The sequence below is a fragment of the Colletes latitarsis genome, chromosome 10, assembly GCF_051014445.1.
Source record: "Colletes latitarsis isolate SP2378_abdomen chromosome 10, iyColLati1, whole genome shotgun sequence".
Taxonomy (NCBI): Eukaryota; Metazoa; Arthropoda; class Insecta; order Hymenoptera; family Colletidae; genus Colletes; species Colletes latitarsis.
Window position 1 is genome coordinate 21,914,907 of NC_135143.1, and position 27,827 is coordinate 21,942,733.

Here is a 27,827-nt window from a genome sequence, read left to right on the forward strand (position 1 = left end):
ATGAAAATCTGGTTTGTTAGCAAGAAACGGTAACGGCTGAACGAACGATAAACGAAACAATTATGCTATTAGACATTGACGACGGAGAAATTGGTACAATTTGATTGCAGACAGAGGAAATTACTTAATTATCTTCTTGAGTTCGAGTTTAAGTCACGGAGAGCAACGATTACGTTTTCGTTTACATTGTAAAAAATGTTACAATATCTCCATTTGTCTAAAGATCAATGAAATGACTCCACGAAATATAATCTCAATATTGAATAAGAAGCATAAGAAAATTGTTTAGATTAGAATGCGTTCGTAATAAGAAGTTTACAAATAAATTCATTGTTTCTTCTATTTTATTGTTTGATCATAGGATGTCAGTTTTATCCAGTGGGGGAATATCTAAAGTTCGTGAGAGTACCGGAGAACTTGGCAAAGGGAACGGAAGTCCTATCATTGGAGGCACATCCGAGAAATCATCTTTCGATTATGCCAGTGGATAAGGTAACTGCTCGTGTCTACAGTCGTGTCGAAGGAAAAATCAATTTCAATAATGAGGACAAATTTACTTCCACTTTTTACAAGTAATTCGAATAAAGTCATGAATTCTTTTTTTTTTTTATTGAAAAAAAACCTCATCAAATCATTTCGACAAATGCAAGAATTTTATTTTTGAATTTTCTGCCGTTTAGTGGGATTGCAGTATCATTTTCATAAATTATCGAGTAGACTTGTCTATATTTAGGTGCGCAGAACGCGAATAGTTGAATCGAGCATAAAACGCGACTTAAATTGCGATCGAAATGATTACGTTTGCAGCGTTGTGTTTACCGTTGTACGAGGATTAATGAGCCACAAAACGAAACAATTATCCGCGAGCAGCGTGTTTACCGTTAAACGAGCATACGTCGTGACATAACCGAGTTGTAACTGTTGCAGGACGAAGACGCCCGTTTCTTCGCGTACAAACAGACGAATAGAACTCACGTTTCGCTGGTGCTGGCGCAGTCCCTGGAGGACCTGGTGGACGCCGAGTCGCCCAGAAATCTCCTCAAGTTTCGCGTGGTCTGCGATTACAACGATGGCGGCGATTCTTTGGTAAATCGTACAAAATACCTGGCGCTAAATCGATCGTAACATGCACTTTTATTCGTTCGAACAGGCAGAAGAGCGATTTTACAATTCTTGGTTGGTAGTCTTAATCACAGATACGTTCTGAAGTAGTGTTGGGAAAATTCTACAACATCGTCGCCAGCTGTTTTCCTCAGTTTCCGCTAGCCAGTATGGAGCTAATATTCTCGATGGGTGTCGTAACGGTTCTGAGATTATTTAAATGTCTCTCTCGTTCTACGTGTGTTTCCGCGTTAGACACGATCATGTTTAATTAGATCGTCTGGAAAAACTAGGTTTATGTTAAATCTTATTAGAATCGATAAGCAGACCTTATAAAAAAGAAAAATAAAAGATATAGAAAATATTTCTTTGATTCGTTGCTTAGCTTCCGAGGAAAACAACTTGTATGAAATTGTAATACAAATTTAATCCCTTTTTGCACTAATTCCAGACAATTTATACTGTTATTAAAATATCCACTTTGTTCTTTTTGGTTCATGGATGGTGGGTACGTCACTTCTAATTTTCACTTCGTCAAAGCAAGGTAGAGGTTTCTATTTTACTGAAATTTTTATTCACTCCTAAAAAAACATAAGTTTCCTGTTTATTTAAAATATATCGAGTAAAAGTTTCAGCGAATACGTTTCATTTTATACCTGTTGCCTTAAAACAGAATAGATAACAGTAAAAAAAATCCCTGTCATTTCATAACTAATCGGATACCTATGTTAATAATTTTCTTCTGTCCCTGGGGGCAAAAGTTTCTGAACGTATTCCCACCTTTTCTCTAGAAGTCTAGTTCTTTTTCCATACCCGTCGGAATAACTGGAGCGTGCAGGTACCGGTCTCAATCGAACCAGCGTGCCCACGCTACCGGTTTCGCAGTTCTGTAACGCGCTAATCAGCGTTTATGCAACTATTTCGTAGGAATGCCGTGGATCAACGAAACCGTTACGATACCGATTACAGTTTTTTATTCGTCGATTTAATTATCCTCGAGCGCGTTTCGAACGTTAATTTTGCGCGGAAAAACGAAACTGCTTCTCAACGAAATTTTCCCTTCGCGTTTACTTGCACTCAGAAACTAATACCAACGACGAAACAGAAGAATCGAAGGCTTCGATCTTTCTAGTTCGACGTAGTAGATGCAGTGGCATGTTTTCAGTGAAACAGTATCACGTTGTTTCGTGAGTCCTTGCGGTTTTCTTGTCCAAGTAAATCCTGTTTGCGAGAAATGTGTATACTACGGAAGCTATTAATCATCTGCAGCAGTGTTTCTCAAACTTCACTTTCCCTCTGACCCTCTCGACGGGAGAAAACCCTTGGAGAATCCCTAAAGTAGATTTTAAACGTTACCTTTTATGCGTATTTACAAATTAAATACATTAGATCGGTATAGCGTTTCGCTATTCGTTTGGGGTAATATTCATAGCATATTGTACGTTAGGTCGAAGATTCATATAATGAAGTACGTGAAGAGTTGCGAAATAACCTGATTTATGCAATGAAATGATGAGAGAAGTGTAGTTACTTAACAAAAAAATAAAAATCACAAGCTACCGTCAAAGTACTTAGGTACAGTTGCTCTGATGATAGTAATAAGCAACTATGAATCTGTAATGAAGCTCATCAGTCGTTATGTACAGTTATATAATTGTGGCAAATTTCTGTTATGCTTTACGCCTTATTCTACTGCACGAAATCATACTGAACGACGTATGCAAGTGTTTCCTTTATTGATTTAATAATTCGAATACGCAATGGCAGATGTCCTATTTTTATCGTTTATATTACGATGCAAGTACTGGTTTTCAAGTTCTAAATTTATTCTAAGTTTCGTATTATTTTGATAAATTGCTCTTATAAGTGTTCTTATAAGCATAATATTAACAATTTTTAGACATCATATTCTCGAACGCAACAAAGATATTTAATCGCTAAGAATAAATGGAACTACCTGTTTGCATTGGAAACAATTCGAAATTCGAATATAATTTCTCTGTCTGGGTAAAGGAATTCGAGTCTCGTCATGAATATAATCAGTCAACAACTCCTCGAAGACTTTTGGTCGGGGAACCGCTATTTTGCACAACTATGCAATAAAACCGGCAGAATGTAGATAGAGTCCCGCTGTTACGTAGCTCAGGATTTTTTTCGGTCGTGGCGATCAGATGCTACGTCGTCATGCGTTAATACAATCTCGATAAATAAATCTCGAGTGATACTGTTATGTGTCCCGTCTCGTCGCGGATATTAAATATTGAAGAGAGAAACAGAGAATTCCGAGGAAATATGAATGAGTTACATAGAAAGCGAAGGAAAAGAATATTAAAATCAACGGAGTACGCAGTACTATGCAAACAGAATATCTCGCATAGACACCGTAAAAATCCACTCTGAAACGATTCTTCTTATCGTTTATCGTTCTGTTTCGTATTCTAGTTTTTCTCCGTCGCTGTCTTACCGCAATAACAAATTTCATGCTTGTTTCATACAAAAAGTAGGTATTTTAATAAATTAAACTTTTTGTATAAATTTAATTCCACCATAAAAGTATATTATATGTATATACAGTATATACAATAATTCAAATATAACCGTTCCATCCTTCAGGTTGTCACATAGTTATTTCTACTACTTTCCAAAACCGCTCGTATCGCGTTGTTTCTCAGTCTCGTCTTTCGCGGGAAGAAAGACGATCGATGATGAGAGCGCGATCAAATTTCACCTACTTCTTTGTCAGATTGTCACAGGTTCCTAGCATAAATTCTAAGAAACTACAAACTCCTATACCGATGTATTTTATACTTTTTCTGTTCTTTATACACATGTAAGTTTCCGTCCTCCAACTCTTTCTCATACTTTTTATTTATTTCTCTGGACGCAGGAACAACCTGCCGGCGACTTACGACAGTTTTTCAAGTTATCAAACTTCCACAGCGTTACACCGCGTTACACAGTATGCGACGAGTCGCGAAAGTTGTTTGGTAACAGCCATGTAAACGCAGCAATATGCTAACGTTATACGTTAGAATATTCGAGAGTTCGTTGCCAAAAATAGGCACGTAAATATATATTATATTTCACGTGTTAATCTCTATTTAACGACAGGATTTTACGATCACGTTCACGATAGACATCGCGTGAGTTTACGATGAGGAAGTGAGTTCATTTGGTACATATTACAGGAAGCAGTGCACTGAAAAAATAATGAAAATTGCAGATTTTCCCCTTTTATCGCGGAACTTATTTACTCTCAATCTTCTCGTAATAGCCAAATTACGTTTAAAGCTTCGTGTCTGAGTTGTTAATTGCTAGAAATAGACGAGAAAAGTAAAATTTGACCACTTATGTAAAATATCTCCGAAGTATTCTGTAAAAATTAGAAATATTTTATACTTCAATTGTATTTATAGTACTTTTCTTACAAATCATGATTTTTATTTTATTCTGTCACTTAGAATCACCCCCTAAACTAATTGCCTACTTGAAGTATCGAAATATTTGTCTGTGACACGAAATGTTCTCCCATAAGTCAATATTTCCATTTATACTTTTAGGTGACGTCGCACCTGTCAGTGACGGTCTACGTGGAGGACATAAACGATCATGCTCCGCAATTTGTCGACGCGCCTTATCACGTAACCGTGGATGAGCTTACGCCAGTCGGTGAGACACACTGCATACGAATTAGTCTTAGGTTGCACTGAACTGAGGGATGATTTTTACTTCCGAATGGTAGCTTTGGACGTACAATTTTATCGGAGAACGAATTACAATCGAGAATTATATTTCCTAACTTAGCGACCTTTCATCGCTTTATGCAGTCATAAAACCCTTGATTCATAATTTATGATACACCATACGTACTTGGTACTTGACATTTCATTTTATAAAGGGCGTTCAAACGCGCGTTTGCTTCATTAATACGTTGCACAATCCGAGAAAAGACGATTCGTATCGGAAAAAGTAATAAAATTTTTCTCGTACAAGCTTTTGTTTTTCAGATTAATTTTGAAAATACTTGGAGAAGGAATTTATACGAGTGTAAATAAATATGTTACATCAAACAGTTCGATTCTCTCGACTTCAGAATTTGAATTTTTCATATTGGAATATTTTAACGATATGAAATTCGATTTGACGCGAAAACGTATAGGACTTTTCAATTCCTTTTATTGGTATGTATGATCTTCCAAATTTTATCGTTTTATATGTTCGAAAGGCGTTCGTCCCATTCGTGTGCCCCACTTGTTAGTCTTAGAAACGTTTCGTTGGGACAGTTGGAAAGCGTTGAAAACCTAGATCGATCCGAATTTCGTGTCTAATCGCAGGTGTGACGATATTCCGTGGGATTCACGCGGTGGACGGCGACAAGCCCAACACACCGAACAGCGACGTCCACTACGCGATAGTGAAAGGCAACGAGCAGGGCAAATTTTCACTTGAATCCGGCCACAGAACCGCTCTTTTACTTCGTAAACCGGTGGACTACGACAACGGCGATCGAGAGTTCACGCTGGTCATTGCGGCCACGGTGAGTAGACGACACGATATTACCTGGTGCGTTCCTATTCGCAGAGAAGCCAGCTCAGGTGAAAGTCTTCTGCTCGTCGATATTATCGCAATAATTTCTGGTAACGAGCGCGTCAAACCCTGTACACGCTCGGACATTGTCTGCTATGTGTTCATAGACATGGTTCGTGGCCACTTTGGATGTTCATAAACACCAGCGAACGTGCATTTCTTCTTTCGAGCGAAGAAAGAGCGTTTTACAACCCTGTTTGGACAATTCTAGCATAATATTTAAGTTCAAAAGAAGCGTAATATGAATACATTTCAACTGAAACGGGAAAAAAAGTATTTTTTGGAAGCTTTTTTAATGAGATGAAAACTTTTCTATATGCTTCTTTTGTAAGGAAATATAAATAGGCATTTAAGATAAAGAAAAATAAATGCAAAGTAATACTTTAATTGCTTCCAAGATATTCTAAATTCTCTCGTACAACTTACGTTGAGAACCACTGTCCTAGACTGTTGGTGGATTCATTAATAAGACCGATCCAACAGCCTATTTATTGCCTTAGACGCAATTACACGCGGTAGAAACGGACTCCTATGTAAGTCACTCGCTTAATTAACTCGCGTGAAAATAAATTAAGAAAATGCAACCCAGTGGCGTTGTCCAGAGGGTAAAGTTAGGTCTCTAATGCCATTTCACTAAATCTATTTTAGATCAACGTTCTGCTTATTAAAAATAAATTCCTACAGTTAGATCCTGTATTTCGTAAAAACATTTTCGTTCGATTATATTAATTCTGTAATACGTTGATCGAACGACAATCTTGCATGGTTTATAGGATTGTAATGGTACTTTGTCCGCAGACACGGTCTCTTGTTTTATCATTTTAACGAGGAACTAAAGACAGGTCGTACTGGTCCGTGAATCTGCGAACAAACTATAAAATTTCACGGACATCCACGAACCTTGTCTGCAGACAATATCTGTAGGTGTGTACGGGGTATTACATTGTCGGTTCTTCCGTTCGTCGTGTTTCAGGACCGTGGTGTGCCGTCGAAGACCACCAACACAACCGTGAAGATTACGATACTGGACAACGACGATCTCGACCCGAAGTTCACGCGGGACGTGTACAGGGCAAAGATTTACGAGTTCTATCCGATGCCGGTAAATATCAAGTTCGTTTAATTTGTCATTACACGGTGCTTTTTGTCGCTTGGGAAACTGAAAACTTTCAATCTCTCATTTGTTGTTGGAAATATAAACTAAAGGTGACAATCGTTAATGCTATTTTCCCCTGGTTTATAAATTAAAGATGTGATTTTATATCTTTATATTAGTGGAAAGTAAATATTGTTGATCAAAGATGGAATCTGTCGATGTACACATCATCCAACGAATTAAAAGATGAAGATCGTGAGTTGTAGATGGAACGATTAGTAACGTATCTTTGTGTCCTTCTATTAGTGTAAGGTAATGATCGTTTATTATAATTATATGTTAAAATCTACGTCTTTAAATAAGATATGGATAGAATCTCCAAGCTAACGGTGCATCAGCTAAAGGTCGTAACTATCGACGTACCTTTATGTTCTTCGATTAATAGAAATCACTCGTACCTTTCTACGTCTACACTTGAGATTTATCGATATAGTACTACGCCTCTCAATAAATTTAAAATGAAGACTCTAAGCTAACGGTATAAATAATTGATGCAGTTTTATACTTGTTAGTACTATGTGTGTCAATGAATTAAAGATTGGTAGAAGGTCGAAATCCTTGACTTTGCGAGTCTTCTTATAAGCCGAAGCTTAGATCTGTCCACCTAGCTCTGCAGATGGAGAATCCAGATACAGTTTTACGTTCTTTCATAAGCTATAAATAGAAATCCTAGATATTATTCTACAACCATTCACAAAGTTACGATCGAAAGTCACTGTTGTTGAAGTAATTGAAAGTGTTTAAAACTTTAAATAAGCTCGCGGATGAACAATTATTTCATCAAAAACCCTATCGATAGAACTGACAGGGGCTAGCAACTTCTTAACAAATTTAGAACAACATCCAGGATCTTCACTTTCTCTTTTGCGCGTACGATGGATGGTGTACAAAATTGTATTTGCAATTTATTTGGCAATATCGAATCCGACATTCTAACGACAGCGAAACGCGAGTTTCTTACGAACATAAATGACGCAGTGACTCTTTCAGCAGTGCAAAACTAGACACGTCGCATTAACGAAATAAGCATAACGTTACATTGTGAAAGAAATCGATTTTTATGTGTAAAAATTGAACACGGTTAAAACAAATTGACGTACACACGATTACGCTTATTTTCCCTGGGTTGACGCTGTTCGAACGACGAATCATTGGGCGCAACAGCTTCTGGATAATCAGCTCGATACGGGAAATTGAAAATTCAAGGGGCACTTGAAAAAAATGTGTCAACGTTAATTAGACGTGCGCGGCAGGATAACGCAACAGCGCGCGGCAGCTTGTAATTTCGTGCTAGAAAATATTACAGTATAACTGTGCAAAACTAGTTGTAATTAAGCATCGACGGAGATTACTTGATTACGCAATCGCGAAACAACTTTGCCACTTATGTTAGATATATCCGCCGGCAATGACCGCGTCAATGCGCGACGGTGGATGATCGTCGATGGAAGACGCATATTACGGAACAAACGAACTCCAGGGGAACTTTCTACACAGTCATCGAGGCGCATCGCTTCCTCGAGTCGCGACTTTTGCACGACATCGATCGTTGCTTATTAATTCTGCAATCCTGCGCATCTTGAAATGTTAAAGAATATATGTGGAAAGACAAATCCTTATACTGTAAAAAAATTGTCAAATATCGCTTCTCGTTTTACCATTTTACACGAGTCTCGCCCCTCAAGTCTTCTCAGTTGTTTCGAAATTATTATCTTCCCGATCATTAGCTATAAAAGCGCGCTGGCGGGAGCCCGCAAGCGAGAGCATCGAATCGAATTTCACAGTCAAGTGTTCGGCGAACTTTTAACGTAAATTCCCACGGAAACGAATCCTCGTGCAATAACAATTCATTCGGAAAGTTCCGTACTGTTTTCTGTCCCATTAGCAACGGTGCTCGTCGCGACGGACGTCGCGTTACACGCGACGCTCGCGATCTAGGCTGTGCCACATCGCATTTACAGAGAATGTCAAAGGTTAATACTTTCTTCCGCGAGAACCTTGAGGTATAAATTTCATTCCAATGGAAAACATGATCGCGCAATTCTGTTCACCGAGATATTTATCGCAGGCCGCACCGCGTTCGACTTTCCAGCCACGCTGAGTCGTTCGAGAAGATTTATTTATCGCGAGTACGTCGGAGGTTGAAGTCGAACGTACCCGCAGACGCACATGGAAAGCGCGTTCCAACGCGACGAATGTTAATTTTGCGTCGATTTGTATTGCTTCGGCAATGGTAGATTTATGAAAGAAACTATTAGACATGGAATTTAAATACAGTATATATTTTATATTAGAGGACTTGGATATTTTGGCTCCTGTAACAAAGATGAGACAGTCACATTTGAGGCAAACTATACTCTAGATTCATTAGAAATTTATATTTCAATTCACTCTGGCGTTATAAATTTATCTGATTAAAAATGTACATTAAAAGAAGAGACAAACGTCGAGAAATCTGAAGGTCAACCAAGATGAAATTTCGAACGATTCTAATATTTTATAATACAGGAACATTTGTGTCTCGAAGGAAAGGGATTTCTCTTCATTTCCTGAACACATCGATACATCACAACAGATCTTGCGACCTCACTGATTTACTCACACCGACAACATATCAAGCCACGTTGAGTCGTTTGCGAAGATTTATTTATCGCGACTCCGTTTAAGGTTAGACCCGGCTCCGGTCAGAACGTACCGCCGTTCGCTTGGAAAACGCATTCTGACGCGTCGAACATTAATTTTCTGTCGATTTATATTGCTTCGGCAACTTTGGATTTACGAATGAAACCGCTAAGATAGAAATTTAAACGGGTTTGGAAATTTTTATTTATATTATGGAGTTCAGTGGGACGTTTCGTGCGGTATAAGAGTAATATCCCGTCATCTATAATCATTTTGATGGAACGCAATTTTAATTATTTGAAAATTTATGTAATCCTCCATCAGGTCATTATTTTTTAAATACGTTGAAGGAAAATTTATATCTAATTACCAATTTGGTAAAAATTAACATTAAGTAAACTAATTCGGTTGAAATTTAGAGTCCACTTGAGGGTTAAAGAGACTCAAAATTACCAAACTCAGATTAAAATTTGTTTATATTCCCACTGCTCTCTACGTTGTGGAAGATCTCCTTTATCAATTAATCCGTGTAAATTCCCAAAGAAATACCTTCTTCAGTCTAAAAATCCACCACTAATCGATCCAACCCTCGTGTTTTACAGGAGTACCCGATCTTCATGCAGATAAACTTTAGCACTCCGATCCAGGCGACCGATTGCGACCGAGACATCAACGTGCCAGTCCGCTACGACATAATATCCGGCAACGAGCGAGGCTTTTTCCAGCTGGACCCAAAGAACGGTAGCCTGTTCCTGAAGCGTGCAATCGACCTGGACGCAGAGAAGAACCTACCCTCGAACACCTTCACGTTGCAAATCCACGCGTCGCAGGTGGACAACCCCCTGAAGACGGCGGTCGCCAGAGTCGAGGTCGAAGTGTTGGATCTGAACGACAATCTGCCTGAATTCGAGGTGGACCTCTACAACATCAGCATCGTGGAGAATCTGCCAAACGGTTTCAGCGTGTTGCAGGTGGTTGGTCGCGACAGGGATCAAGGGGAGAACGGTCAGTTCGATTACGAGCTTCGTGACCCATCGGGAGCTTTTTCTGTAGACCCCAAGTCAGGATGGCTGACCGTGAAGGACCAGTCTGTCCTGGACCGCGAGAAACGGGACCATTTACGAATGAAGGTCCTCGCTATAGAGAGGAAGGCTAGCGTGGTTCGACGAGACGCCTCGAGAACAGTAGACGGGTCGTCCGTGGACGTTGCAGTGACTCTGCTCGACGCCAACGATAACAATCCCATCTTTGTGCCAGGAAATCTTTACGAGCTGGTCGCCAGAAGCGACTACAAGGTGGGCGCTGTGCTTGGACAGGTGCACGCGGTAGATGACGATCTCGGTCCCAACGGTATGGTCAAGTACAGGTTGCAGAAGCCGGGGAACTCGACTGCTCGCACGCCACCCTTTCACGTGGACGAGATCACCGGTATGATCACCGTCGCTGAGAGTCCGATCCTCGAGGGACGACATGCCATCTTCGTGGAGGCCGCTGATCAACCCGCCAATCCCAGCGAGAGGAGATTCTCCCTAGCTGTCGTCACTGTTGATGTCTTTAGATCTAATGGTGAGCTTCTTTTGAGAATATTTTATTAAAACTTCTTAATATTATATTGAGAAGTTTTATAATCGAACTAATAACACTTATTATTTCACCCAAAGTCGATAAAACGTAACGAAAAAAAATATTTGCATCTTGAAATGTTAAAAAATATATGTGGAAACTGGCGAAAAGTTTCATCAAGATCTTCTGTTACAAAAAAATTGCCAAAAATCACTTCTTGTTTTGCCATTTTACATGAGTCTCCCGCCTTAACTACAAGTAAATACACAGTTTTACAAATTTACAATTAAATCGTTTTATCGAATTGCCCTAGAATATGGTTGTCCTTAAAAAAAATTGATTCGCGACTGACACATTTTGCTGTCATGCATGCGCACTTTTTTCAATAATTCGGGTGAAGGGTACGAAGAAACGCGTCTTCTCGTCTGTAGAAATCTATACGTCGTATCTCAAAGTTATTCGTCGCATGTAGCACAGATACTTTCCATACTTGGGCTGAAATTTTCATCGTGCCACCTGCTAGACAGAGAATTCTAAAATATTTTTCGCGCGTACTATTCACGCAACGTTCCCGAAGCGGAAGGAATTTTTATTCTAATCGAAATGATTGTCGCCAAATGTCGCCAATTTTATTTATACGCGTGCTCGTGAATCGACCCATCCATCCATCGACATCGTCAAATGCGGATAAAAGAGGAGAACAAATTTTCTATTTTTAAGGACCAGAGTCGTTGGAACCGGACTTTTTGGGAGCACCTTATGAGTTCTGGGTCGGTGCCAATGTGCCAGTCGGCACTAGCGTCGGTCAAATACGCTTAAACGACGCTGTAAAGACGAGCGATTTGATCTACGATCTTCTACACGGCTACGAGGAAGGAGGTAGGTATTCAATGAAAGTTAAATAATTAACGTATATCCGTGACGTTCATACACATTGAGTGCATTTTCAGTATTTATTTAACGTTAAAATTACTAGAAGAATTCCCATTATTATCTCCTCTGCACCACTCTCGAGGGACACAAAATCAATTCAGAATCGATACATAATTTCTGTCTGTTAAATCTAGCCTTATCGAACTTTAACGATCCCACGAGCAATCTGTACACCTAGCAGGCAACCCTAATTCCCGCGCATCAGTCGCGAGAATATTCTACCGCCCATGGTAATACGTAACACATGCTGCATACATATGGAATTTCAGTTCCTTTCGCTGTGGAGGAGCGTTCGGGAACGATTACGGTCGTCGACGAGATCGAGAGGTTCGACCGGTCGACGTTCGATTTCGAGGCGATCGTTACCGACGACAGGGAGCTGATGCTGATCACTAACGTCTCGATCCACGTGGTCGACCCTAACGACGAGAGGGGCATTTTCACAAAGTGAGTGACACTACAGTTTATTCACCGGGCGACGCGTGCTTTATTTTAACGAGCGCCAAGTGAAACGCGGGTCAAGATTGCTTTTGTTTCTCCTCGTAATTAGAGATTCGAGATCAACGATTCAGATAACGGATCTCCTCGTTGGGTTTAATTTCTGCCAAGACCTTTATTTATCGCTTACTTTTTATTTCTGAGTTCATTTACAGCTTGTTTTTCGGCTTTTTGGAGACTTGCCATTTATTTTTTTTACGATGTATATTTTTACGTACAAACAAAACGTACAGGGCGTTTCTCCTGATTTACTCTCTTCCGGTGTGGAACAAAATGTCGATGGACCACATTATTTGTTTGGAAGGTGGAAAATAATTTTTTCAAATTTTTCTATCGCTATAAGTAGGCAAGTTATTTAGACGATCATTATTATGCCTTAGTAATCACGATTAATCGAAAAGGGGTAATTCGATACAATACAATTTATTCATATAATGCACCGGGGGGAGACTGATGTAAAATGGTAAAACCGGAAGTGATATTTGACAATTTTTTCACAGCATAAGGGTTTGATGAAACTTTTCGCCACTTTTCACATATATTCTTTAACATTTCAAGATACAAATATTATTTTTTCGTTACGTTTTATCGACTTTGGGTGAAATAATAAATGTTATACCTTATGTGCAGTCTAGCATTCTTTTCTTTTGATCTAGAATAAAAAAATCAAATGACATTTTGTTTATAATGGTATTACGTGTCGTATGAACTACCATCCTTCATGATAATAATTATTTAAACATAATTAAATTAGAAATTTATTACAAGTATCATTTTTTTGTGTTCAGAGATGTGTACCTTCGACAATTTTGTATTTTTTAAGGATTTTAGTTTATACGACGCGTAGTATTATTATGAACAAAATGTCGTTCGATTTTTTATTCTAGATCAAAGGAAAAAATACTAGGCTGCACGCTGATCAACGCCGTCGACGAAGAAAAATTGATTCACTGTAAATAAATCACAAATTTAAACTTATTGGGCGATACATAACAATGGGGCCTCATATTTAGGCTAAACAAATGAACGTAAACATTACGAATGCTTTATTAATAGCATAACTTTTATTCAACTTCAGGGCTTAACGCTCAAAATAAAAGAAAAGTTCCTTCCCTTCCGATAATGGGCACAGAGTGTCGATTTCGTTTTACGAGAATGGCGGTTGTAAAACCAATACCCAACGGAATTCAAGTTCGGCCAAGAGACGCGCGATTATTGCAGGGTAATTGATAGGTTGATTTTGCCTCGCGAGCTCGAGAGCAAACACGTCGAAAGGTCAGGAGTCAACGGCTCCCGGGTCGGAGTTCTGTTTGCTTACCCGGAAACTCGATGGCCGTTGATTGCAGGGGAACGACCACCGCTCCTTTGGTCTTCCACGCCAAGGAAAACGTTCCTGGCACGTACATCGGGCAAGTGCTACCGCAGAATAGCACCGGTACCACATCCACCGGCACCAGGTTTTTTATCGTCAATCAACAAGACGTTCCCGACATCTCCATCAGCGAGGACGGCGCCCTGTACGCGCCGGAAGGTCTCGACCGCGAGACCAGGCAGAATTATAGCATCACCGTAATTGCTGAGAGTCCCCGCGGGGTCGGAGTTTTCCAAGTAAGTTTTCCCTCGATAATTAACTCGCCTCGAACCGACTGTCGGCGAACCGTCCCACGAAAGGGGCGTCGCCGAGAGGCGATCGAGTACGTCGAACTCGTTAAAGGGCACTCGGGGGAATTTCTTTTCCGGGTTCAAAGGGGCGGGGAATTGATTCCGTTTGAGTCTGAGAACGGGACACGAGAGGGACGCGGATGCACTTTAGCTACCCTCGTACCGAACACTCGGGGTATGGGGGAACTTTCCACGCTGGCGGAAAAAATTATGACGTTTTCATTTTATTTATATCATTGGTATTTAGGTAAAGGTAAAAGTAGTAAGTGTAAATTAAATTTAACCGAAGTAGTATAATTATTATGCAATTAAGTTTTATATATTATATACTTTCATGGTGCATAGATTATTTAACGTAATGATTGAAATTAATATTTACATTTGCGTTGAAATAAGGTATATTTAACGAAAATGTTGGTTAATTGTCGAGGAACAAAAATAAGAGGACAAATATACAAATCATATAATTATAATAAACGAATTTGAAACACACAAATTAAAATCACATTAATTGACAACACAAATTACAATCACGTCTGTCTTTCACAATCACTCGTTTCATACTCCTTGTTGTCTCGCTGTTCCTAGTTACCCATTCCTTCTCGAACCTTCAATGTAATTTTTATCAATATTTTCAAATGCCGATCGTAATTATTTAAAGCAACTGTTCTTGTTCTGCCGTTTTTCTAATCACATGTTTAAATTCAACGTTTTCGTTAAGTATACTTTATTTCAACACAAATGTAAACATTAATTTCAATTATTTCCTGTTACATGCAAGGCAAAAGTATTTATTTCTAAGTAATATCATTGTAAACTAATATTTGGATGAAATTTTATGATACTTTGAAACTCCTAATGGGTGTATTTACTAATGGGTAGACTCGTCTTTATCTTGTACCACCACGATCATTCGATCGAGTTAACTTTTATTTTTTTTTTAAATTTCTGTCTTTAAACATTTTACTTCACGATATTATAATACCACGATTCGAGGAAAACAAAGTATTTTCTTTTTTCTATTCCTGTATTTCGACAAAAGTGCGGGTGGTATCCATTTAGATATTAAACTGGGGGAGAAAGAATCTGTTGACAGGCCGGATAGGTAACGCGGCTTGGATTCATATCTCAATTCAGGAAACTGCGTGAGTTTCTTCTTAGAAATGTTGGCAGATATGTGGAGCAGTCGACAATAAGAGACATAAATTCTTTTTATACGAATATCTACCATTTCTTATGCACGAAAACATGGGTATTGGACCACGATTCTATCTCCGGCAGTTCTTTTCCTGATCTCGTTGTAAGTTGGTTCATCCATCATGTTCGAGCCACAAGTGTGTATCTCGAATCTTACATAAGAATTTGATATACGTATATTCTTCGATCCGCATAACTGAATTCTAAGTTAACATCGCGTTACTTTTTCGTACGATGATTTAAGGGATAAGTTTCAATATAAGGGAAGCTATTTTGAAATCTCTACGACAGTATTAATACTCTTAAGAGTTCATATATTTCTTTTCTTATGTATGACATATATGTATATCCTGTAATACGTACGACACTAAAAATAGTACAAATGAACTAATGTTGCGCCATTGTAGAAGAGTTAGTTTCTTAAAAGTTCGATGAAACGCCTGTCTTTTAATTTTACGTATCGTTTTAGGTGACCGTCATCGTAATCGATGAAAACGATCATCCACCGATGTTCTCGTTGCCTTTGTACGAGGGTCGAATACTCGAGAACAGCCCTCCAGGCACGAAAGTGAATTTGTCCAACCCTATCGCGGCCACAGACAAAGACGAAGGAGTCAATCAGATATTCGTGTTTAGTTTGTACGGAGCGGGCAGCGAGCTATTCAGAATCCATCCAACGACGGGTTTTGTGTATTTCGAGGGAATCGATGATCGCACCCTGGATAGGGAAGCGAAAGCAAACTATAGCTTCAAACTTGTTGCTAAAGACAGTGGTGAGTTCTTCCTTTCCTGCTGACATTCACGATGAAACTTTCGAGTCAAGTTCTCGTAAGTGTAGGCGAAACTTTTGTACCCTTAAATGTATCTAGCGTCATATTGTTGTAGGGTCGAACACAGTTGCGAAGTTTTACGTGGCTGAAACGGCGAAACAGTGTTCAGCGGTTAAACATGATCGTGTATTCTACACTTCGATTTGCAATAATGCTAAAAAAATAATTGCAAATATAATATGTATTCTCGGAGAAAAAATTGATCTGAAAATTATATCCTGCGATAAAATATTCAATTACTTCTAACATAGAAAAATAAATCCCTAAATTTAATATTGATATTACATACAAACTTTCATAAGAATTCATAAAGTCATCTCTCTCTTCCACTTACCATGCAACAGATTCCTTAAAATGCTAATTGTTTTATAGAAACAATTGAAAAAATTTAATTGAATTATCAATAATTCACCTAAGGGTTAAAATTGATTATTTACTCGAGTCGAAAAAACTTCGCAGGTGGTTTGACGTCAGAGTCGGAGCTGTGGATAGCAGTGACGGACGCGAACGATAACCCGCCCGCCTTTATCAGAATGATCGTCCTGCCGGATCAGGGCGTTCGTGTATCGAACGAGCCAGATATGGAGGCAGTGTTGGAACGGAACGATGTCCTCGAGATGGAGGATTCCTTTGCCGGAAGTCAGCGTCCCAGTAGCCGCCGTTCGCCTCTTCTTCTCGTTCCAGAGAACGCGACGATCGGCGCGCCGATAATACGGTTGCTCGCGGAGGACAAGGACGAGGGTGCGAACGCCGTGATAACGTACAGCCTGGGGAACGAGACGACATCCGGCGACGACGTCGGTTTGCGACGATTCGACACCACCAACCGAAGATATTTCCATCTCGATCCAAGGTCAGCGGAGATATCGGTGGCCAGAGGATTGCAGGCGGAAAGAAACATCCGTTTGTTCGTGGTGGCCAGGGATTCGGGCGGCTTGGCCGACAATATCACCATCAGAATCCACGTGGTGGACGTGAACGACCATCCACCGATCTTCGACAAGTCTTGGTACACCTTCGACGTCCCCGAAGGCACCTACGCTGGCTACGCCGTTGGTACCGTTAGGGCTTTTGACTCCGACTTCGGCTCGAACGCGAACGTCAGCTACGAGCTGACATCTGGCAACGAGAACCTGGAGAATCCCGAGAACGCTACGAGGACGTTCGACGTGGCCCCTTACGAAGGTATAATCAGAGTCAGCGGGATCCTCGACAGGGAGACAGTGAGCGCTCATCGCCTCTTCGTGACGGCCCACGACAACGGTTTGCCGCGACTCAGCTCCACCGTGGAGATCGAGGTGAACGTGTTGGACGTTAATGACAACCCGCCCACGTTTTATGGCTACGACGAGACCGAGACGAATGACCGCGGGAACGTTCTGCCCGTGTACCTCGCGTCGGTCTTCGAGAACAGCTCGATGGGCAGCCACGTGATTAAAGTGTACGCCAATGACACGGACTTCACCGGGAACGGGAACGGTTTGATCCTCTTCGACCTGATCCACCAGGAAGAGCCCGACAAGCAGTACTTCGCCATAGACAGCAAGGAGGGTCTCGTCACGACGATCGGTATTCTGAACTACGAGACCCGGAAGAGTCATCGTTTGCTGGTCACCGCCAGCGATCTAGGGTCACCGGTGAGTCTAACGTCCACCGCTGTCGTCGTGGTCTCGGTGTTGAACGTGGACGAGGATCGAGACGAGGTCGAGAACGAGGTGCAGAGGACACCGTCGTTTCGACACCGATACTACGAGCTGGAAGTCGAGGAGAACGTCCCCGTGCCCATGGAGATCGCTCAGTTGGACCTGGTGGACGGTCATCGGAGCGAGTACATCAGGTACAGCGTGGTGGCTGATGACACCGACGCCAGGGAACGGTTCTCGATCGACCCGAGGAACGGTTCACTGTATCTAATGACGGACGTGGACAGAGAGGTAAACGATCGATACGAGGCCAAGGTCAGAGTCGACAGGGTGAAGATTGGTCGCGGGATGCCCGTGATGATTTACCCGGTTGTCGGTGAAAGGCTGAATGGTCTAGCCCCCAACGAGGCCAGGGTCGTCGTCAGGGTGAAGGATGTTAACGACAATGCGCCCAGATTCAAGTCAAAGGGCCGTCCCATCCTCGCCGCTGTACCCACCACTGCCCATTATGGGTATGAGGTTGTTAAAGTGGAGGTACGTATGCACGCGTCTATATTCGGTGTATCGTTGGTACTGTGTGCGCGAGACGGCTCAGAGTGACCCAGGTTTTAATTCATTTCAGTTCTCGTGTCGCCTCTTACATTTTTTTTCCACCCCTTTCATCGTTACATCAGAAGCCGCGGCTTCCTTACTCTTTTTCTTTTCCTTCGTTTTATTTCTTTGTACCCTTTCTCGTCCTTCTGCGTGTGTGCTTCGAGGCTAGGCGACCGGGTTCTCTCGCCTTTTATCGCGAATGATTCTCGTACGATGGATTTTCTAATGGAAGTTTTAGAAGGAGAAATTATAAAAAGACTTTCGCGCGAATTAGCATCGCACGGGCCGTTTCCTTTAAGGGGATCAGGCGGTCAGATCGAGTCTTTGCTGAGGTTCAGTGTATAAAGGAACATTTTTTACGCATGCAAAAAAAAATTTCATATCAATCCGAACTAATTTTTTTTAAAACAAGTTTTCGAGAATTTAAAGTTTGGAGAAAGTTTTGATTTCTGTAATTATTAGATATCTCTTTTAAAATCATTTGTTTTTTATAATAACTTATAGAATTATATAATAGAAAATATTTATTTGGACTTTTAGAGCAATACGCGTGTATTAGGAACGGTTGAAAGCGACGATTTCTACGTTTGTAAAATGTCTTAAATGAAACTTGAACTATTGTCTCGGATTTTCTCGATGGCGACCGGTTGTCGCTTTGAAGGACTAGGCGTCTGGCCACGTACTGCTAGGAAACATTTGCCAGAGTTACGTCGACGATATTTAATTACCTAAATATAATTGGAAATATCTCTTTGACCAAAATTAACATTCTTAATTATATTAGTCTTATCAAGACTTGGAGTATCTTTCAAACGTTTTCGATTGTAAATTCTGCCCTCTTTGTCGGATTAAAAAGTGAACGATCGATGCAATTGATCGCCCCACAGGCGGAAGATCCAGACGAGGGTGCAAACGCCGAGATCCGGTACCAAATTCTTGGCCGGGAGGACGCTCCACGATTCGCCATTGACCCACTGAGCGGTCAAGTACGATCCGTGGCGAGTTTTGGCCGTGACGCTGGACGCGTTTTCGGCTTCGACGTCAAGGCCACCGACAGACGGGGCGCCGAAAATGGACGTAGCAGCATCGCCAATGTCTTCGTAAGTTCCTCGTCGCACCACGTCCCATTTCATTCGACAATTAACGCATCTTAACGCATTAACTGTCCATTGATCCGTTTGACGATTTCGATTCCGGAAATCTATCGAACGCGGACCGATTCTTCGACGTTTGGTAACAAAGATTTAAATTTGTCGTTGTTGAATTTATCAAAAATATGACAAATTTCTGTGCACACTAATTTTCACAATTTATTTTCTAGTGAACATACGAACAAACGTGAAAATGAAATAAAGTATGAAGTATCTTACGTTTTCTATAACTTTTATAATTTTTTTTAAACCGTTCTTGATTAAATACATATATATTTCAAATTTCTAAAAATTACAGTGTTGTTTTCATCGAACATTTATTATAAATGTTTTTGAATATTTGTTTCGAGAGAACAGTTTTCAAGAATGTCTGAAAATCCTTGGGAGGACGAAGTAATTACAAAAGTCTATGTTTTTTCACGAATGTATTCAAAATCCATTACATGGAATGGAAGTTACGAACCAGCACGTGAACTTCGATTGAAAAAGTTTATGTATGTTAAGAGGTTGACCGATAGATTAAAAACTAATAAAAGAAAAATCGAAAGAAAAGTATTGAGTAATAACATTGGTAATAAAAATAATAGTAATAAGTAGGTGTTCAAATAAATTATAAATAACTTTGCCAGAATGAAGGGTTCTTCGATAATATAGTAATTATGAATTCATAAATAAAAATAAGGGGAATATTGTTGCTTATTGTAATCTAATTTATTATTTGCTTTTGTTTGTTCAAAGGTGTACGTACTGGATGATCAAAAACAGGTTGTGATGGTCGTAGGTCGAAGACCTATGGACATAGAGCCTCAACTCGAGAATATCACTGCGTAAGTATAATGTATTTCGAGTTTATGCTTGTGGCTCGATTGTTTCTAGTAGTTTAACTTAAATTCGACGCAAGATTAGTGGTACCCACATAAAAATGTTTCACAGAAATAAATTTATAATCTTTATAAAGGTAGAAAATTTAAATATTGCTCGAAGAATCGATACAATGGTAAACCAAAATTATTGCTAATTTAATTCAGAGTACTGCACAATGTAACTGGGCTGGACGTTCGAGTGAGAAAGTTGGAGCCACATATCGAAAAGAACTTGATCGACACCATGTCGTAAGTGATTCAAACTAACAATTTTATAAATAAACAAGAGAATTGAATATCATATAATAAAGATTCTTCGCATTTAGTACCGACGTTTACCTTTACGCCATCGATCCCCATTTAAATGTCATGATAGACATGGACACCTTACACAAGTAAGTAATCAAACTTTCTTACTAATTCTAATTAAACAAATATTACTCAACCGAATTAGGACTTAATAGTAATTAAAAACATAGTGGTCGTAATAGTCTCAATTTTCAGTATTTTATGTTTTTATTCTACTTAATTTTTAATTCCAATTAATGTTTTCGTGTCGTCAGCGTGTTTCACACAAAAAAGATGGAGATAAAGCGCGAATTGGACGAGTACGATGTCCTAGACATCGCCGGAAGCGCTCCGCGTCGAGGTAATCAACGTTACCTGTTATCCACCCTTGAAGTGGGCGTTGTGGTTCTCGGATGTGTCGTCTTTGTGGGCGCCTTCGTCACGGCCCTCTGCGTCACTTGTGTTCGCCGGAATAAACGGTACGAGATACACGATTTTGCATGATCCGCGTTACGTCTGATTTATCCTTAACTACTTAGCTTGGCTGATTAATTTCTGGGGTTTTGATGGAAGAAGTAACTATAAGCAAAGTGTAATCCATTGCTTCGAAGCCTTTAAACACGGTAAATTTTGTAGTTACTATAATAGACCGCGAGTAATATAATAATATTTAATAAATAACCAACATTGTTTGGGTGAAGAATATCATAGTAAATTAGAGGAGTAAATATTAACTGATAAGTAAAAATCTGCTCTGAAGGACTGCAATACTTAATACCTTACTAGAGACTAGTTTCTTGTTAAAAGTCTCCTGCTTGTTGTTAATATCCCGCTGTCGTATAATTTTTAATAAAACGCTGTTCATCATCTTGTACATAGCAATTTCTTCTCTCGCATTAACCCGAACAATACGTTCTCAAAGTTTTGCTCATTAAAGTTCAGATGCTCTTCAATGCTTTTCTTCATGAATTTAATCCTCAATTGATTAGAACTAGTTACAAGTGATTTACGCAATTTCCTTTTTTTTCTGAATACATGTTCAGCGTGCTATGAAACTTCGAAATAGTGGATGGAATTTTATAATTTTTGACAATTTCTGTAATACAGTATCTTTTATTATTACTGACGATTGAGAAAAGTTTTACTTTATTTGAATTAATACAACTGGTTCTAGTGTTACAGAAAGAAACATAAAGGTAACAATAATATTGAAAATTAAAAATTTCACAACTCGATATTAAAATATTTCGCTATACCATTTTCATTTGTGCTACTACTAACCCTTTGTGCTTGTAAATCAATTTCATTAAATTATCAGCTTTGAATCAGAAAATTTTATGACGAGCACTGTATAAAAGCTGTTGGATCGAACCCAATGGCCAATTCGCGAAAAACTTAAACAAAGAGTGGCCGCAAAAATCACCGGTTTTTAGTCCCGCGATTTTAGAACTGAATTGTGTGCCAAATATTTTAGTATGAAACAATGATTACAAAAAATTGATAAATCGAACCTACTTATACAATATGGTTTATTACATGGTGTGTCGGATATTACAGTAAAATCAAGTGTAAAAATGTAAAAATAAATGTTTTCCTACGAGACACAGCTTCCCAGATAATCGATTCTCAAAATTCGTAGAGCACGCGTCTGACGATAATAGTTGGCTAACGTGTTTGGCCATTAGAGGCTAGTTCCACTTTCTTTCCAAACTGGCTGCGTTATAGTATTATCTGTTTCAACTAGCATGATCTAGTTAGAAGATAATAAGATGAACGGAAAACAGAGAATACTGCATTACTATCAATGTTCACGAGCACCAATGCGAGTAAATATAACGCGTTATAGTCAGACGCGTTAGCGAAGTCGTCAGTCGGACGCGTATTTAAGAAACATTCAAAATTTATTTTCTCGGGAACAAAGCAACGTATCGAAAAATGTCATTACACATTTTTGACTTATTTTTTCATGAAGAATCATCTTCTTAAATTCTTTTAAAGCAGATCTTTTTTCTAAACAGCCAGCTGTGCAAAAAGTTAACTATTCCTTTCTTTTTGAATAGTTTTTTCTTAAAAAATAAAAATACTATTTTAATGACACAGTAGAGAGTTGCATTTGAACCAGTTTCATTTGCACGCAAAAATAGTATGAAAATCAGCTCGCACGTATATCCGAGACTTCCATTAATTCTTGATGAACGCGCCACGAGACGTCCGTTCTAAACGGAGTTCCTGAATTTCACCCGTTAGTCGCAAACGTCGGCAGAAAGCAATGTTCTCGACGACCAGCCCGATTGGATTCGCATTGGCAGATCCAGCCGCGACGCTGCAGAAGCCGTCGCTTTTCCCGACCTTTGTCGACGGCCTTCACTACGACCCTGAGCCATTCTGCACCGACATGACGAGGCGACAGAGTATCTGCGAGCACGGAGCCAACTGTGGTCGCTTTCACGCGTAAGTCCATCAATTGACGTTTACAATTTTGTTAGGCCCCCCTCGTAGACGCATTCACAAACGTATTAACCGTTTGAATACGCAGAATCGCGTTCTGTCGATGATACATCGAGACCTTGGTAGGCTTGCAATACTGACGTGACATTGTATTATTATAGACAAAGTGTTCAATTACAATCTGAAAATTAATTTTAGTGAATTATTCGCAAACGGTCGTGTGTTTGTAACCTAATATTTGAGAGTGATTTAAAGTTTGAAAGATCAAAATTAAAAGTAATTTAATAGTTATAAACAATTAGTGATATTTTGAGAATAATAGGCAGAACATGAATATTTATATTTTGAAATACAATTGCGATATTTTCGCGGGTCAATGGTGTAAGTAGTATTATCCGATTTATGGCCAGCCAGCTTCGATCAACACGTCTGACTATGTATCATTCTTTCTACTTATACCGGTGTTTGCAAACACTGACGATGTAAGTTTCTCGTATAACTTTGATCAATGCAATTTAAAAGAAACGCTACTAACGAAAAGTTAGATCAAAATATTTGATTATTTATTTAACTGATAAAGCTTTTCTAGTTTAACAAATTTTATGTATTACTCGCTCCTACTGGTTTTAATTAGAGGATACTATGAGATTGACGAAGGACAAAAAATTCTATATCATTGCCACAGTTCAGTAACATTAGTGCAAGTAGAAATAACGAGCAATGGTCAGACATCGAAGCTAAGCGGTACATGTTACTGAATGTTAATAATGATAGTGATGAATACTTTTACTGACCTCAATTAGTAAAGGGAAAGAAATTCATGAGTATACACTATTATTAGTAAATATGAGTGATTCGCAGACAAACGAGTATTTTAAAAAACATGCGCTGAAAAGAATAGGGAAGGTATACAGCAACTAGTCATAGTCTACAATCGCTGTAATGTCCATGCTCGCGATGACAGATAGAAATCAAATCGAGTTATCGAAAACAACGACAACCGATGAATTCCGCGAGGAGTCGAGCAACCTTCCACGCGCGCGTGACTGGAAACAATCGCTCATTGTTGCCGACCTGTCAGCCAACAGGGGTCCCGTATCCGGGAATATCAGCGAACGCTAGCGATGGGACCAATCCAACGACATATTCATTAATACGCATCAGTTTCCATATTTAAAACTTTCCTAATAACGAAGAGAAACAATGACAAAAATCTTTACTATCGATCAGTTCTGTCATCCTGGGTCAAATAGGACTATATTTCGTACATTTCCATAACGAAATCTGGATAAATAACGAAGGACGTGAACGCGTGAATTATGTTAAAAATTGAGGAGAAACGAAGACAACATTTTGCAATAAAAATATTGTATTCGTATTCGTTCTAAGCTACCAAAATACATCCTGTAAAACGTAAATTATTTATACCTAACCGTTTTTTTCTTTAATAAGCCCTTACAAAGAGGCTCAATTTGGCTGTCTGGTCCCTTTAATCTTAATAGGAACGATCGATACGATCGAACGCCTGGATAGGTCCAAAATTGTGCGGAATAATTCCATCGAGCGAATTGATACAGGATCAATTTCTGACGTCTGTCGATAGTATTTAAACAGGTCTTAGTCCCATCGGAAGGGAACGCGAGCAACGCGGCCGAAGTAGCCGTGGCAGCCGAGGAATTAAATAAAACCGCGACAGAAGGGAATGCATTTATTATGAAAGCATTCCCCTGGCCAGCGAGGTCGGTCTGCAATATACCAAATATTGTATCAGGGAATTTCCATATCTTTCGCGATGTCGATGCTAGAGCTGGGGGTGGTTGCAGGACGGGCGGTAGTAGTAAGCACGCCGGGAGGACGACAGGGACCCCGAAAGGCCTCGAGGCATCCGCGACGTCCTTGCATTCCAGCGGTCAGGATTCTGGGATCGTGGCGCGCGCCTCCTGCCACTGCAGTCACTCGTCGAGCCCCTCCAGCGGCGAGAGCAGCAAGTAAGTCGAATTACTTACGGAGCTATTCGTGCTATCTAAATTGAAAAGAGTTCGGGACAGATCGATCGGCCATATCAGCGCGAGAAATTCACGCGCGCGTTGGTCAGAGTTTCAACAATGCCGGTAGATCCAAGTTGAAGTTGCGAGAATCTCGAAATACGCGACAATCTAGTCTTTTTTCTTTACTAATCGCGTCGAGTTCGATACCTCTGAGTCTTCTGATTTTTATTTATTCATTTAATGGGTAAGATTTTTGCATAAAGTTTACGAAGCAAACCAAGGTCAAGCTTCTCTCGAGACGATCCTTTCCGAGAGTTGTAAATATAAATTGAAATCTTCTTCCCAAACTTTCGGTACATCCGAGAATTTCAAATATAAATTGAATTCTCCTTTCGATGGTTTTCCTCCAGAATCACGATTGTAATCTAGGACATCGCTTCTTCTGAAATTCTAGGTTTATCCGAAAATCTCGGGCGAACCGAGATCTCGGTTGTCAACAAGGTCTCGGTTTTCCGTTGGCGTTAGAAAGAAAAAACACTACCGCTTTCTTAAGGGTTGATCGTTTACTCGACAAGTTCTTAACCCCTCTAATAATAATTGGCTCTTTCACAATGAAAAAAATGATGGATAGCGTTGACAGCTTGCGAAAGAAATGCATATTTCTGAATACAATATTTTCACCCTTTCTATTACACACAGATTTTCGTTTTTGTTTCCGTAATAGCGGTTACGAGGACTCTTTGAAATCCTTGCAACGTCGCGAACGGGGAAACGAAGTCTCCCGCGGTGGCCACGACACCTCGAGCATCGTCGGTAGACGCGCACATCAGGCTACCTCCAGGAGGCGACAGCGTTTCAACTCCTTCTCGAACGGGGAATTCATTTACGCCCACGAGATGACGTTGCAGAGGGAACAACGTTGCTGCGCTGGGACCGAGAAGAGACGAAAAAACGAGGGGACCGCGCGCGAGCATCGTCGCGCCCATTCCGAGGCGGAAAACAACATCACCGAGACGGTGATACACGAACATCCTGGAACTGAGATCTCACTGTCGAGTTCATTGCAAAATACGTCGAGCCTTCATGGTAAATCCCTCATTACAAATTAGAAAATAATTCTTTTACGTTTGACAATTATTTAAATTAAATGGAAGGCTCAGATCGTTTAAACAGGTATAGCTCGACCTATCAATACGTATATATACTTTCGTTAATTTTAGGAGTTCGATGATATGCTTTTTCTAAAACTATTTTTTCTATTTTTGTTGAATAGACATACCTCCAAAATCCTACGTACTTTCGAGAAAAAAATTCTTTACCGAAAATATACTGTGTGGCCGGAAATGTTTCTATAATTTTTTAATGAAGTCTCAATCAACAAATTAGTATTCCTGATTTTCGATTTATTTTAGCCTGTAGAATCTCTCATTGAAATTTTTCCCAGAGGTGGCCGAACAGCCTGTATATTAAAATCAACACAAATCTATTCTTTTTCGTGGCCAATTCTTGTACGAACAAATTTAAACAAAATTAAATAGTATACGTTTGAAAAATTACACTAAATCGTACGTCAAGGGGTTAGTAATACTTTGTTTCAACGTTTCTTTTGAAGTTATTTCCGTAAATATCGTTTACAGATGTTTGCTTAATACGCGACACGTTTAAAACGTTTGTTTTGCAGGTGCAACAAGAAGCAGCCACATGCTGTATTAACGATAGCGAGACCCAGTAGAGGGAGAACTTCCGAGGGGGAGCAAGATAATAGTCTTCCTGGCCATGAGTTTTCTTATTGTCCATAGCATACACCGTGCAAGGTACGCGGCTATGCCCACGTTCTCCAAGGGTTGTCCCTTCTTGCGCGTTCTATTGAGTGTAACGAGCGATAAGATTAATTTCCTTCGATCATCCGCGTTGCACCGCGAGGACAGTTTTTCAGCTCTGCTGGTTTTGTTCCTGTCTTGGCGAATGCCGTTTGTCCTTTGATGTACGGAAGATGATCGAAACGTGGATCGATCTGTTTCCGGGACAACGACACACAAACTTGAAGCAACGATTATTGCAAAGATGGAGTTTATTTTACAGTTTAAAATGATTCTCGTGATTTCTGTCTTATCGATATTCTTTTTGCAATTAATGGAAATTCAGCGATGATTCTCGAGATTGACCTTGAATATAATCAATTGTGTTTCAGACGTTGCACCAGGCGCTGTTTGAGATAATTTATTTAATGTAACAAATTGTTTTGTAGAATTTTTCAGGAAAGCATCGGAGACATTAATGTACGATGCAGCCATACGCGAGAAATCTCGATTCACCGACAACTGTGATGATATAAATGTTCAGTTAATGCTGTGGTATCGCATAGAGTGCCCTTCAAGTTGTCGCATAGTCGTCTCCACCATTTTCTAAAACTGGTGGCACGGATCTTTATAAATTTCTTGCTCTCATACGAAAGGACAGAACTAGAAATAATTAACAGTGCTCAATTCTTGAAACACCTATCTGTCTTTCAAGTTGCAATTACCTGAAAACTCTTCACTGCACGAACGCAGAGACCCATTGAATTCCTCTGTTATTCGAACATTTACGTATTTCAAAAAGCTTTAAAAGTTTAAGGAAAAATGAAGACTCGAACGATAAAATATTATTCTACGCTTTTGTTTATCGTTTGAACGAAGAATCATTTCTTCGTTGATTGCACCG

General features: G+C 39.7%; 1 protein-coding gene across 1 annotated transcript; it reads left to right on the forward strand.

Annotated features, from left to right (window-relative positions):
• Positions 1–27,311, forward strand: Cad89d (cadherin 89D). The gene is made up of 21 exons (XM_076773791.1): positions 1–11; positions 315–492; positions 928–1,086; positions 4,662–4,770; positions 5,436–5,638; positions 6,662–6,790; positions 10,069–11,032; positions 11,750–11,908; positions 12,232–12,409; positions 13,807–14,068; positions 15,789–16,092; positions 16,609–18,326; positions 19,274–19,486; positions 20,276–20,364; positions 20,566–20,649; positions 20,727–20,795; positions 20,964–21,167; positions 22,936–23,139; positions 24,960–25,124; positions 25,849–26,210; positions 26,806–27,311. The coding sequence occupies exons 1-21, from the start codon at positions 1–3 to the stop codon at positions 26,835–26,837; spliced, it is 5,796 nt and encodes a 1,931-aa protein (XP_076629906.1). The 3' UTR covers positions 26,838–27,311.
• Positions 27,312–27,827: the final 516 nt, after the last annotated feature.

What these genes read in the sequence shown, in the direction of transcription:
- Cad89d (XM_076773791.1), top strand. An exon ending in ACACGGCTACGAGGAAGGAG is followed by an intron (nt 11,909 to 12,231) that starts GTAGGTATTCAA and finishes ATGGAATTTCAG; the next exon opens with TTCCTTTCGCTGTGGAGGAG. An exon ending in TGTGTTCGCCGGAATAAACG is followed by an intron (nt 21,168 to 22,935) that starts GTACGAGATACA and finishes TTCACCCGTTAG; the next exon opens with TCGCAAACGTCGGCAGAAAG.